The sequence below is a fragment of the Leptopilina heterotoma genome, unplaced genomic scaffold (assembly GCF_015476425.1).
Source record: "Leptopilina heterotoma isolate Lh14 unplaced genomic scaffold, ASM1547642v1 Lhet_61, whole genome shotgun sequence".
Lineage (NCBI taxonomy): Eukaryota > Metazoa > Arthropoda > Insecta > Hymenoptera > Figitidae > Leptopilina > Leptopilina heterotoma.
This window is the reverse complement of record NW_025111142.1, coordinates 1,402,821-1,417,441: the sequence shown is the minus strand read 5'-3', so window position 1 is coordinate 1,417,441 and position 14,621 is coordinate 1,402,821. Positions and strand designations below refer to the sequence as shown.

Genomic DNA, 14,621 nt, shown 5'->3' with positions numbered 1-14,621 from the left:
AATTCAATAAATAAATGGAAATTATAAAACACTTTGTATTTTAATTACTTTTTTAAAGTTAACTTATAAATTGCAATAAAATGAAAACTAATATTGGAAAAATATAAATAAATAATAATCATTAATGTTTTATGAAAAAATTGTACAAATAAAAAAATTGATTTAAACTTTATGTCAATTGAATTTTATGTAAAGTACTTCCTAGATATAGTACTTCCCCCCCCCTCTCTCTCTCTCTCTCTCTCTCTCTCTCTCTCTGTCTCTTCATACATATGAATTTAAAGAAGATTTTGGACTGCAGTTTTTAAAAATTAAATATATCCTTGGAAATAAATTTTATTACTTTTTATCAATGTTCTGGATACATTCATAAATTATAAAAATAAAAATAAATTTTTTATCATAAACTATAATTATTATTTGTTAAACATTCCTATCATTTCATTTTGTTACAAGAAAAGTGACCCAAAAGCCAAACATTTTAGGTTTTTCATTTTTAGGATAGAAAATTATTTTTTGTAAAAAATAAAGATTTCGTGTAAAATTAAAAAGAAACGGATAAGTTTATTACAAATGTATAACATATATAGATTTTATGCTACTTAGGTTCTTTTTTCGAATGTCTTATTTTATCTCTTTATACTGTATCAATAAACAAGATGCATAATTGAGAAAGTGTACCAAAATATATTTACTTAAAACTATAACCCCAATTATTAAAAAAAATTTTTTCTTCTTCTTCTTCTTCCACAGGGTTTACCTTTTTCTCAATTTTTAAAATATCGATTGATAATTTTGGATGTTCTTTTATTAATTCTTGAAACTCCTTTGTCTCAAGAATGTCATACTTTCTCTCAGATATAAAATAAAAGCATTTATTTTTTAGCAGTTCAATTGAATACAATTGGGCAGCCCCCAAAGTCTTACTAACTGTGGTTAAAGACAGATTGTCATTTAGACTATTGATGCACATAGACTTAAGATTTTCTAGTTGATATTTTTCTGCAACGTCTATTAATTCAACTGCTGATTCTTCTAGATTCTCCACTCGATCAGTGTAGATGAAATTCAACATTTGTTGAAAAATTTCTGGTTTTATGTCATTAATTTCAGCAACGGATGTTAGTTCCTCCTTCATTTTGTTCTTGAACATTGCAGCAAACACAGGACTCCGACTGGCGAGAATGATTTTGTGAGCGGTGAATTTTTTATCTTCAACATTAAATGTAACATCTTTGAATTCTTCATTGTCGAGAAATTTTTTATTACTTTCCATTAATCCATTACATTTTTCAATAGCAATAAGCGGTGTTTGCATTGCATTTGTATTAGGAACAAAAACTGTAAACTCGCATTTCAATAAAATAGTGTTTAGTTCTTTATTTTCTGAAGCACTTAGCAATTCTGATACTTTTATAGACAATTGTTCTGGTCTTATTGTTTTATTAAAAGTATGGAGAGATTTTAATTTACTCTTTTCCAAACAATTAGATATTTCTATTTTGAAATTTATAAACTGTCTAATGTCGTCTGCACAAATGAAGCGAATAACAAATGGATCTTTATCACCTTCTGTTAATTCTGTAAGATCAAATTCAATAAAATAATAACCTTCTGAGTGATTTGATTTAAATTTTTTAGAAGTAATTTTTTTCATAGTTTTACAAAGAAACGCGAAATTTTCAATTCTCCACTGAAATTCATAGTTATAAAACTTTAATTTTGAAGTAAAAGAATCCTTGTGATCGTCTCCGGCAAAAGTCATTTTTACCTGAAAAATTGCACATGTATTTTCAGAAGCATTCTATTATTTATAATTTACTTTTGTATTTAAATAATGGAATTCTCTTAGAGTTTATATTCTATAATAAAAATTTATTTAAAAATAAATTTTAGTTGATATTCTAAATAATAATCGAATATTAAAAGCATTATAGCATTTTTAGAATAATAATATTGAATTTTTTTAATAATTGAATAAATATAAATAAATTAATATAATTCTTACCTGTTGAACTAGTTGATTTTAACGAAGCGAAGTTTCAAAAATTCAAATTATATTCACAAAATTTCCCAAAAGTGTCAAAAGTTCTTTTCTTTTTGAGTTGCACTTATATACACATCACGTAGCGAGTGCATAAGTTGAAATGTGCAAAAAATATGAATACATGACCACTTCGACTGCGATAGTATGGAAAAAAAATCGTGAGCAATACAAAAGCAAACTGTCCATTGTGAACCAGAAGTTAGAGAAAATATTCGCACGTTCGAGCGATAAGTATTTACAATGTTTTAACATCATTAAAATATTTATTTCCTTCCCGCATGAGATAGATAAGATTGTCCACGTCCCCGTAACTGGAAAATAGGAGATAATTTTTAAAAAATAATAATTTTGTTTTGTATCTAAGGGAAGAAAGGAGCAAACAGGCCAGGTGTCAATGTACAAATTTACGAAATCTTTCATAAAAAAAATAACAATTTACATGAATTATAATTTTTAAAAGAAATAATTATTCAGCTCCTCAATTATAAGAATACAAGTGTGCCACGTTAAAAAAAAAATTACCCTGAACAACGAAACGTTTATCTAGAATAACTTATGCGAGTCTTAACAGAATCAACAACAAAATTTCGCTAATATAGTGAAATTTTTAGCTGTTCCAGTTAAATATTTATTCCTTTCGTTTAGTATATCTTATATGTTAATTAATTTTATGAAATTAAAAAAATTAACTTGTACTAAAGGAAAAAAATTATATGTTTAAATTGTTTTTCAATTATTTACATTTATGGTAACATTTTTTTTTTAATTATTTAGTATTCAAATTTCAGTGATTTTGTCATATGAATATTTATGTAGGTGCTTCCTCGAAGTATTATCTGTATGTAATTCGAGAAATCGAAATATCTAATTTGTATTTGTCTTTTATCTAATTCTGTATTGTTTTTTGTCCTTCTCTTATCTATAACACAGAATTTATCTAAATTTTAAATTAAATTTTTTTTAAAATTAAAGATTAATTAAATTAAAACTCTTTTTTTACATACAAATATACAATTTTTTAATGTAATTCAAAATTAGCTTCAGTTTATTGATTGACAAAAATTATAAGTCTTCTTAATTAACTTATTTAAAATTTTATTATTTAACTTAATAATATTATATGAATTTTGAAGTCTGAAAGTTATTCTGTTGATTTAAAAAATAAATATATATATATCCGTAGAAATAGATTTTATTAATTATTATTATATATAAGAAATAATAATACTCTATGTAAATTCATAATTTATAAAAATTAAAAGAAATTTTTTATCATAAACTATGATCGCGACCGGATCCTGTACAGGAAAAGTCAAGGATTCCTGCAGATTCCTAGCAGATCCTGTACAGGAACTACACAGGATCCGTTAGGGATCCATTGAGGATCCTGTACGGAAATTTTAAGCTGTGAATTATTTGGAGTAATTAAAGGAAATAAATGAAAATGATTTATTACATTTCTATATTATATTTATTATTGTGGATATTTAAGCATAATTTAAATCCAATTTCGTAATGTATAACATAAGAATGATAATGAATCAGTTAATTTAAATTATTTGTGATGTGGGTTCCGAAGACAGGGAACTTAAGAAGCAAGACATTTTACCGCATTTTACACATAGAAAAAAGATATGTAAATAAGTTAATATGCATTTATGAAGATTTAGAGATTCATGAGAATTAAAAATTTTCAATTTCTTTCAATTCTTTGCTTTTTACAGTAAACATTTTTGTAAGGAATTTAAGGAAAGTTATTTTACAATAGATTTATCTTAATTCATAAGATTTACAACATTCGCTCCCTCTTGTTTCATTTATTTTTAAAATGTCAATCGATAAATTTGGACGATCTAATAATAATTTCTGAAACTCCTTTGTCTCGATAATTTCATACCTATTATCGTTGATAAATTTCAGACATTCATTTTTTAGGTTCTCAATTGAATACAATTCGGCAACCTCCAGAGTCTTAATAACTGTGTTAATAGATAGTTTATCATTAAGACTGTTGATGCTTAAAATTTTAAGTTTCTCCAGTTGATATTTTTCCGCAACGTATAATAATTCGAATGCTGATTCTTCTAGATTCTCCACTCGATCAGTGTAGATGAAATTTAACATTTGTTGAAAGATTGCTGGTTTTGTGTCATCAATTTCAACAACGGATGTTAGTCCCTCAGTCATTTTGTTCTTGAACATTGCAGCAAACACAGGACTTCGACTTGCGAGAATAATTTTGTGAGCAGTAAATTTTTGATCCTCAACATTAAACGTAACATCTTTGAATTCTTCATTGTCGAGAAAATTTTTATTACTTTCTATTAGTCCAATACAATTTCCAATATCAATAAGCGGTTTTTGAAATATAGTCTCATCAGGAAAAACCACATCAATGTTGCATATAACGTTAATACAATATGGAACTGTAGGTTCAAGACGGTCAAGTAATATAGAAAGTTCATCTTCTTCTGGTGTACTGTAGACACAGTCCTCATACAAATCTGATCCACTTATTTTCCAAGAAATTATATTTTCACCTCGTTCTCCATTTTCATTTTCAAATGTTTTAAAAATCTCGAATGAGTGCAAATCAACTTGCCTTTTAAATGAAATTTGAACATTTAATAATTTTTCGTCCATTAAGTCTGCATGGTAATGAAAATTAATTTTAAAGACATCCTTGTTGTCCCTTATTAACTCTGTAGGTTCCATCGTAATTAACCACTTGCAATCTGAGAAATTGTTTGTTGAAAATTCTTTAGATCTAATTACTTTTACGTTTTTACATACAAACTCGAAGTCATTGATTGTCCAGGTAAAATTATATTTAAAGGCATTTAATGTAGAAGAATAATTTTCTTCTTTACTGTATCTCTCTGACGTAGCCATATTTGTCTGAAAATTTAGAAAAGTAGAAATTTAAAGAAAAATTTATTTTTTACTTGCTTACAGACATATAAACAATATATACACATAAATAAATATTTATTATATTAATTATTTTAGTTTGCAAACAAATTATAAGTAAACAACTATAACTTAAATTTAAGAATGAAAATATATACGCAACATTAAAAAACATTTTGAAAAAATAAAATATTTCATACAATATTATTACCTGTTGTAGTAGAGTGGATTTTTCAGAAACAAATTACTTTTTCACTTCATACACGACACGTTAAAAAGCAAGAAATGATTTCTTCTAAATGAAGAAAAAGTCTTGACTAATTAAGAGAACAATTGTTCATTGAAGACTGACTGAACTCAGGCCAAATTATCTCTATGGTATTCGCACGTTTAAGCGATAAGTTTTTAGAATGATTCAACTTCACTTCAGTTTTATCAACTTCACAGGTATAAGATAAATGATCCAGCCGTTTTACACGCGTATATAATAATTTGGAAAAAAATTACATTTTTTTCTTTGTATTTTCACTGAAATAAATTATAACTTTATTAGTGAAAAAGTTGTAATATTGCAGCACTATAAAATAAGTTTAATTTTTCTTTTCTTTTCAAAAATATGCTGCAAATAAACATGTACTTGGAAAGGTCGTGATATGAATTTTCTCATTCATTTTATATAATTATGCGAAGACTTTTATTTTATAAAAGACAAATTCAATTACACAATTATTATTTTAACAATATTTTCTCAATAATTCTTTTAAATTTCATTTTTTTTTTACTTTTGTTATATTTTTTATACCGATTAATGTTCGCATGAAAATGAATTTCATTTTCAAACAAGACACATCATTTTCGTAAATTATTTTCAATTTCAATCAAAACAATAAAGCTGGAAAAGGAAAATTTAGTTCTGATTTTCTAAGCGAAAGTAGGTATAATTTTCATAATTTTTTTTTAATTCTATCGTAGTGAATATTAATGTTTGTACTGCGAAACATAATTTCATACAATTCTCAAAATACATAATGACAGCAAATACTTTTCATAAGAAATATGTAATTGGGTAACATTTTCATTACAAGGAGTTTAAAGCAAGGGTTTCATAATATATTTATCTTAACTCATAATATTCATAACATTCGTTCCTTCTTGTTTCTTTTATTTTTAAAATGTCAATCGATAAATTTGGACGATCTAATAATAATTTCTGAAACTCCTTTGTCTCGATAATTTCATATCTTTTATCGTTTACAAATTTTAGACATTCATTCTTTAGGTTCTCAATTGAATAAAAATCGGCAACCTCCAAAGTTTTAGAAACTGTGTTTATAGATAATTTTTCATTCAAACTGTTGATGCATAAATTTTTAAGTTTCTCCAGTTGATATTTTTCCGCTACGTATATTAATTCGAATGCTGATTCTTCTAGATTCTTGACTCGATCCGTATAAATAAAATTCAGCAATTGTTGAAAGATTGCTGGTTTTATGTCATTAATTTCAACAACTGATGTTAGTCCCTCAGTCATTTTGTTCTTGAACATTGCAGCGAATACAGGACTTCGAATGGCGAGTATATTTTTATGAGCGGTGAATTTTTTATCCTCAACATTAAACGTAACATCTTTGAATTCTTCATTGTGGAGCAAACTTTTAATATTATCTATTATTTCATTATTACAGTTTTCAATATCAATAAGCGATTTTTTTATTATAGACGGAATATTGTCAAGAATATTAATCTCGCATGTAACATCAATAGATATTGGGATTACACGACACTTTCGTCCATATTGGTCCCTTGGTGCACTGTCGATAAAGGCGTAAAGTAAATCCTTTGCATTTATTTCCCACAATATGTTATTCTCACCTCGATTATCATATGCAGTGCAAGGGAAAAATGATTTAACTATTTCTAAATTATCCCTCCTTTTAAATGATATTTCAAGATTTAGTAATTTTTTGCTCTTTAAAAATTTTTGATCGTCAAAAATCAAATGAATTTTAAAGACATCGTTGTTGCTTCCTATTAATTCTGTAGGTTCCAACATAATTATCCATTTGCCATCATTAAAATTCTTTGTTGAAAATTGTCGAGATTTAATTACTTTTACGTTTTTGCAAACAAACTCGAAATTATTAATTGTCCACTTAAAATTATATGTAATGGTAGAAGAATAATCTTCATCTGTAACGTATCCACCAGGTTTATCAGACGTGGCCATATTTGTCTGAAAATTGAGGTAAATAAAAAATTTTTAATTATAGGATAACTATAGGAAAATTAAAGAAAATTGAAAATTATTTTTATTAAATTAGTAGTTTTTTTTAATTTGCAATAATCGAATCGGCACTATTTTAATTAGAAGAAAAATACTACTTATTACGTTTATTTACTATTAACTTAATTTTTTTTACTATTTATCAGCTTTAGAGAGTATTAATAATTTCTCAAATTTTCAAAAATTTGTACACTTAAGTAGATATTCATTACCTATTATAAAAATTATTCTAGTTTATAAACATATTATAGAACACCGATTATAATTAAAAATGTTACATTCAATGAAAATTCAAATTGTTTTTTATAATTTAATTTATAATTATTTATTAAATTTAACAATTATATAACTAAATTTAATTCACAAAGTTTAAATATCAAAATATCTCAACATTAAAAAAACACTTTCTGGAAAAATAACAAAATATTTATTAAAATCATTACCTGCGCTGTAGTAAAGTGGATTTTTCAGAAATTCCAAATTATTTTCACTGCTGTTTTCTAACAATATCGCAATTTTTCAAATACTTTTAAAAATTATTTTTACTACTATTTAAATATTTGCAATAATATCATACATGACACGTTAGAAAGCAAGAAAAACTCGTGAACAATTTTTCATTGAGGACTAAACGCAGGCAAAGTATTCGCACGTCTAATAAGCAATAGGCTTTTAGATTGATTCAAGTTCACTTGAATTTGTCAATTTCTGTAGGCATAACAAAAACAATACATCCGTTATAGACATATACCAATAACTGGCCTAGAAATGATTTGAAAAAAAATTAGTTTTTTTTTCTTTATATTTTTTTATCCATACTTTTGTAGGTACATTTTATTATTTTTACTTTAGTGTAAAAATGCAAATAACAATTGTATATTTTAATTAATATTAATTTTTTCTAATCTATCATTCAAATTTCAGTCACTCAACCGAAAAGTTAAATTTACTCTTTTTGATAAAAAAAGAACAAAATACAATAAATAAATACAAATTTAAAAACTTCAAATGGTTATTTACCAACAAAAAAACCAACAAAAACGATTTATTTTGTGTCTTAAATCATTAGGATTTATTTTCATGATAAACAAATAAATAAATTATAACATTATTTATGAAAAATTTGTATTATTAGATATTTAAATTAGCACTTTAAAAATTTCATTTTTCGAAAATACAACATTTTTTATGAATTCTCTCATCAATTTGAATTAAGTTCACAAAAAAGGTGAAATTTAGTTTCAAGTAAATATAAAATATTAATGTTTGGTTGCGAAACGTAATTTATTACATTCAATTCCTGAATACATAAAGACAACAAATACTTTTTATAATAAATATGCAATAAAGTATCATTTTCATCACAAATGAAATTTTTCTGACGTGTAATAAAGACTTTTGAACATAAAAATTATTTTGAATTAGAAAAAATGAATGAAAATGATTTATTATTATTATTATTTGTTTTATATATATTTATAAATATTACTGGAAACAATTTAAAGGAGTTTGAAGAAAAGGTTTTGTAATCGATTTATCTTAATTCATAAGATTCACAACATTCGCTTCGTCTTGCTCTGTCTACTTTTAAAATATCTATCGATAAACTTGGACGGTTTAATAATAATTGCTGAAACTCCTTTGTTTCAATAATGTCACACCTTCTGTCGTTGATAAATTTTAGACATTCATTTTTTAGCAGATCAATTGAATACAATTCGGCGACCTCCAGAGTCTTAATAACTGACTTTGAAGATAGTTTGTCATTAAGACTGTTGATGCTTAAAATTTTAAGTTTTCCCAGTTGATATTTCTCCGCAACGTACAATAATTCGAATGCTGATTCTTCTAGATTCTCCACTCGATCTGTGTAGATGAAATTCAGCATTTGTTGAAAGATTGCTGGTTTTATGTCATCAATTTCAACAACGGATGTTAGTCCCTCAGTCATTTTGTTCTTGAACATTGCAGCAAACACAGGACTTCGACTTGCGAGAATAATTTTGTGAGCAGTAAATTTTTGATCCTCAACATTAAACGTAACATCTTTGAATTCTTCATTGTCGAGAAAATTTTTATTACTTTCTATTAGTCCAATACAATTTTCAATATCAATAAGCGGTTTTTGAAATATAGTCTTATCAGGAAAAACCACATTAATCTCGCAGATTACGTCAATTGAATTTGGGACTATAGTATCTCTCATTCCATGCCTGTTTATTGGTGCACTTTCTCTAATGTTACGAAAAAAATCTACTCCTCCTATTTTCCAAGATAAGCAATTTTCACTTTGAACTGCAATATTAGTGTCAAATGATTTAACAATCCTAGAATTATCTATCCTTTGAAATGAAATTCGAACATTTAATAATTTATCATTCATTTTGATTTTTGTATCGTCAAAGATCAAATGAATTTTAAAAAAATCTTCATTGTGTAAACTTAACACTGTAGGTTCCAAAGTAATTGTCCACTTGTCATCTTTAAAATTCTTTGTTGAAAATTCTGGAGATCTAATTACTTTATAGTTTTTACAAGCAAACTCGAAGTCATTGATTGTCCAGTTAAAAATATATTTCAAAGAAAAAGAATAATTTTCTTCTTTACTTGCTCTACCAGATTCCTCAGAAGTAGCCATTTTTGTCTGAAAATTTAGATACGTAGAAATTATTGACACTTTACTTCTTATGAAATGTCACAATAAATGTCACTGGGATTAAATATCAAAATGTGTATAATACCGCATTAGTATTATAATACTGAATATGAAACGGAAAAAAATGAATAATTTAAGTTTAAACTTGTGCTAAAATATTTCAAAATGAACAAAAGGTTGTACAATAATGCATAAAGAATAATAATTACTTGATACAAATAATATACTTACTGAATTTAATGTAATATAATTAGTTTAAAGGACAAATGCCTGCAATCGCGTATTGTATATTTGCAAAACGAGAGATATTTTTAGAACTTTTTTCGGTTTGGTTATAACGGTGTAAAGGCTAATTCACAATAGCTGCACGAAAGTCGCTCGAGAACGAGATGCATGAAAGAGACAAACAATATTTCTATCCTTTTCTTTCTCATGTAAAAATTACGACACACGACGTAAGGCCAAAGAACAATTACCAATAGAAAATTAGGATTCAATGGAAATCATTCTAATAAAGAATTTTTATTGGTTTTTTATGTATATAAACACAACCTAAGCCTATGAGATAGAAAAGGACATAAGTATATATCTCTATTTTCTATTTCAAGCTATCTGTTTAAAATTTTAAATATAAAAAATATTTTAAAACAGTAATATAATATAAATATACATTATTTTGCGAATATATCAATATCAATTATTTTTCATTTTAGAAAATTAAAAACAATTTTAAATTCTTAATATCTTATCAATAATGACGTAAAATATTTCTACAATAAAATTTATCTGTATAGTTTGAATTGAACTATTTTTTAATTTAGTTAAAAATTTGGTCAAGTTTTTATACTTATTGGCAAAAATTATAATTCTCAGTACAACTAAATTCTTTCAAGTATTTTTTTTTTAATTTAATATGTATAAGAATCTGCAATTTTAACTTACCGTTGCAACGCCGTTGACACACTGGGTCAATTGGACCCATAAAATTATTTTTATAGTAATTTTTTGAGAGGAAATCAATGGTCATAAAATAAAGTCGATCAAAAAATATTCTGACCATTTTTGGATTTTTACTTTTCTTAAAAATTGATAAAAATTTGAAAATCCAACCGTAGTTTCTGTAGAAAATATGTTTTTGTATCTACAAATAATTAACGAATGAAAAAATTGATTTTTACAATTTTTGAAGCATTTTTTGGAAAAAAAATATTGTTTTTCGGTTCACAATGCTGAAAAGTACCTACCATTGTTAATCAATTTTTTTATGTGGAGATTCACTTGTTTATTTTTCTAACTAATTTCAAATCATATTTTTTATAAATAATAAAAAATATTAATTATACTTTGAAAAAACATAAAATATAAAAAAAATTATGATTCGAAATTAATTAGAAAAATAAACAAGTGAATTTCCATGGTATTTCCATATAAATGAATTGTGTAACAATGATATTTTTTAGCATTTTCAACCTAAAAACAATTTTTTTTAAATGCTTCAAAAATTGTAAAAATTAATTTTTTCATTCGGTAATTTTTTTTTTTTTTGTTGATACAAAAACATATTTTTTACAAAAATTACGAATCTTGGGATGGATTTTAAAATTTTTCAATTTTAGAAAAAAATAAATATTTTAATTTTTAATAGAATTAAAGGAAAAATTAGTTTCATTTGTAAAATACTTTTTTAATTCAATAATACAAGTTACAAAAATTATTTATCAATTAAATTTGAAATAATAGAATTAATTATAAATTTATGATTTTATTTATTTTTGATAGGCTATACTTTTTGAAAATTAAGTAAATGTTTTAGAAATAAATTTTATTAAGTAAATAAGAAATAACAATGTATTGTTACATTGATAATTTATAAAAATAAAATATTTTTTTTATAATAAACTATTATTATTGATTGTTTAACATTCATATCATTTCACTTTTGTTAGAAGAAAGAGAACCAGAAGTAAAAAAATTTAGATTTGTAATTTTTAGAGTACAATTTTTTTTTAAAAAGATAAGAGTAATTATAAAGAAAGTTTATTAGAAAATAAATTTAACAAAAAAAAAAAAAAAAATAGGTTATGTTTGTGATAAAAATATTCTTTACTTTTTATGTCCCTTTTTCGAATGTAACGCTTATTTTTTCATTTATTATACTGTTTCAATAAAAAAAATGCATAATTAAGAAAGTGTTCCAAAATAGATTCATTTTAATGTGTAACCCCAATTATTAAACGAATCTATTATCCCTTCTATAGCATGTTCCTGTTTCTCCATTTTTAAAATATCTATCCATAAATTTGGGCGCAGTTTTATCAATTCTTGAAAATCGTTTGTCTCACAGATATCAAACTTTCTCTCGTACATAAATTTGAGGCATTCATTTCTTAACAGTTCAACTGAATACAATTCGGCAATCTCCAGAGTCTTAATAACTGAGTCTACAGACAGATTGTCATTTAGACTGTTGATGCACATAGACTTAAGATTCTCTAGTTGATATTTCTCCGCAACGTCTATTAATTCGAATGCTGATTCTTCTAAATCTTCCACTTGATCCGTATAAATAAAATTTAGCATTTGCTGAAAGATTGATGATCTTATGTCATCTATTTCGACAATAGATGTTAGTTCCTCATTCATTTTGTTCTTGAACATTGCAGCAAACACAGGACTTCGACTGGCGAGAATAATTTTGTGAGCCGTGAATTCTTCATCCTCTATTTTGAAGACAACATCTTTAAGATCTTCATCATGAAGCAAACTTTTAATATTTGCTATTAGTTCATTACATTTCAGAAAGTCAGTTAGTGGCTTCTTTATTGTATTTGTATCACCAACAATGACACTAAACTCACATGTGATTACAACCCTTGACGGTAAATTTTGCTTGAATGCTTTGTATAAAGCTGATCCACTTACTATCCAAAAATTTTGATCTTTTTGTACTTTTTTAAAGGTGTAAAAATATTTATAGGAATTAATCTCGTCAGCTCCTATACTTATGTTGAAATTTATAAATTTTGTAATGTCAGCTGCACAAATGAAACGAATACTTAATAGATCTTCGTTGTCTTCTTTTAATTCTGTTGGTTGAATTTCAATAGAATATTCATCTTTTGAATGCTGCGATACAAAAGTCGGAGATCTAATTACCTTCATATATTTACAGATAAACTTGAAATTTTCTATTTTCCAGTAAAATGAATTATTAACAAGCTTTAATTTTGAGGAATAAGTTTGATTATTTCGAATTTCGTAAGATAATTGAGTACATTCCATAGGTGGATCCATTGTTAGCTGGGTCACCTGAAAGATTATGTGATGATTCAGTAATGTTACAAAGAAAGTTTATAAACTATAAAAATGTAAAAAAAATATTATTTTCCTAATTCGACATAAAAAACAGGAACAATTTATCTTCTTATGCACTTTTTCAAAAAGTAACCGCTACCCGAATCAAAATTTTGGACCTATCCTGTAAACCTTGTTGGTTCAAGAAGTTATTTTTAGCAAAATATTTATTTTTATAGTTATTTTTAGCGAAATATTATCTTATAGCTACATTTATTAAACTAAATTCAAATTTAACAAAAATGTCAATGTTTATTTTCAGTTTATACGAAAATGGATTTTTATGGTGCACAATTACTTTTTACTACAATTTGTACTTCACTTAATTTTTAGTTCTAAATATTTCTTCGCCTCTCTAAATTTAAATGAGTATAAAATTTGATAGTGAAAATACAGTCACTGATTTAAATAGAACATAATATTTTACTAAAGAAATACTTAATATACTAACTAATTATTAGTTAAAATTTACTTTCGCAGGTTATATCAAAATAACTAAAAACTTTTGTCATCCTATTTAAAAAATAATTTATATATAATTCTAGATTAAAGTACTCAATTAAATAATTAATTAAAATTGTTTCTTTTTCTTAAAAATTTTTTAAAGACTGATTTATAAAAATTATTCCTAAAAATTATATTTTTAATGAAATTTTAATGTTCAAACACTTAGAAAGTAGGTTAATTTTTGAAAAATTGGTGATGATTAAAAATGAAAAATTGAAATTAAATAACTTGAACACTGGTTGAAATTTATATACAATTATAATAAAATTTATTCAAAATTGGATTAACTAAAATATAAATCTATTGACATTTTAGAAATAATTTATTTGATTAAATATTATATATAAATTAGAAGAATTGAAAATTCAGATCGTATAATTAAAAATAATAAGGTTTAAATGAAAATTGGAAAAAATTATAAATAGTAAAGTTTAGATTAACATTTTTACCCAAAAAAAAGAGATAAATATTATAAGCAAACATCGATTTTAATTTAAAAAAATATACATTGAATGAAAATTCGAAATGTTTTCTTATATTTATAATCATTTATCTTTAAATTTAACAATTATATAACTAAAATTTTACTCACGAAGATTACAAATAAAAAAATGCAAAATTGAAAAAAAAATTTTCTTAAAAAATAACAAAATATTTAATAAAATTATTACCTGCTGTGTTGATGTGGATTTTTCAGAAATTTCAAATTATTTTCACTGCGTTTTTAAAAATTTCAATTTTTTAGATACTTTTTTTAACAGTTTTACTATTATATTTATATATTAGTATTTGAAGCATACACGACTCGTTAAAAATCAAGAAAATATTTTTTATCCATGAAGAAAAAGTCTTGATCAATTAAG

General features: G+C 24.6%; 6 protein-coding genes across 7 annotated transcripts in view; 1 reads left to right on the top strand and 5 right to left on the bottom strand.

Moving 5' to 3' along the window:
• The window catches only part of LOC122509670 (putative sodium-dependent multivitamin transporter), an 82,644-nt gene that overhangs the window by 31,186 nt on the left and 36,837 nt on the right, over nt 1-14,621 (top strand). The gene's annotated exons all lie outside the window — the stretch shown is intronic.
• Nucleotides 545-2,293, bottom strand: LOC122509682 (speckle-type POZ protein-like). Its single transcript, XM_043623906.1, has 2 exons — nt 2,009-2,293; nt 545-1,771 (listed from the first exon to the last, which is right to left on the bottom strand). The coding sequence occupies exon 2, from the start codon at nt 1,763-1,765 to the stop codon at nt 692-694; it is 1,074 nt and encodes a 357-aa protein (XP_043479841.1). The 5' UTR covers nt 1,766-1,771; nt 2,009-2,293; the 3' UTR covers nt 545-691.
• LOC122509677 (speckle-type POZ protein-like) lies at nt 3,480-5,350 on the bottom strand. Its single transcript, XM_043623898.1, has 2 exons — nt 5,169-5,350; nt 3,480-4,945 (listed from the first exon to the last, which is right to left on the bottom strand). Exon 2 carries the CDS (start codon nt 4,937-4,939, stop codon nt 3,818-3,820), a length of 1,122 nt encoding a protein of 373 aa, XP_043479833.1. The 5' UTR covers nt 4,940-4,945; nt 5,169-5,350; the 3' UTR covers nt 3,480-3,817.
• On the bottom strand, nt 6,072-7,933 carry LOC122509626 (speckle-type POZ protein-like). Its single transcript, XM_043623821.1, has 2 exons — nt 7,685-7,933; nt 6,072-7,190 (listed from the first exon to the last, which is right to left on the bottom strand). The coding sequence occupies exon 2, from the start codon at nt 7,182-7,184 to the stop codon at nt 6,072-6,074; it is 1,113 nt and encodes a 370-aa protein (XP_043479756.1). The 5' UTR covers nt 7,185-7,190; nt 7,685-7,933.
• Nucleotides 8,707-10,438, bottom strand: LOC122509679 (speckle-type POZ protein-like). The gene is made up of 2 exons (XM_043623900.1): nt 10,129-10,438; nt 8,707-9,885 (listed from the first exon to the last, which is right to left on the bottom strand). Exon 2 carries the CDS (start codon nt 9,877-9,879, stop codon nt 8,776-8,778), a length of 1,104 nt encoding a protein of 367 aa, XP_043479835.1. The 5' UTR covers nt 9,880-9,885; nt 10,129-10,438; the 3' UTR covers nt 8,707-8,775.
• Nucleotides 11,825-14,492, bottom strand: LOC122509681 (speckle-type POZ protein-like). The gene is made up of 2 exons (XM_043623904.1): nt 14,430-14,492; nt 11,825-13,206 (listed from the first exon to the last, which is right to left on the bottom strand). Exon 2 carries the CDS (start codon nt 13,189-13,191, stop codon nt 12,103-12,105), a length of 1,089 nt encoding a protein of 362 aa, XP_043479839.1. The 5' UTR covers nt 13,192-13,206; nt 14,430-14,492; the 3' UTR covers nt 11,825-12,102.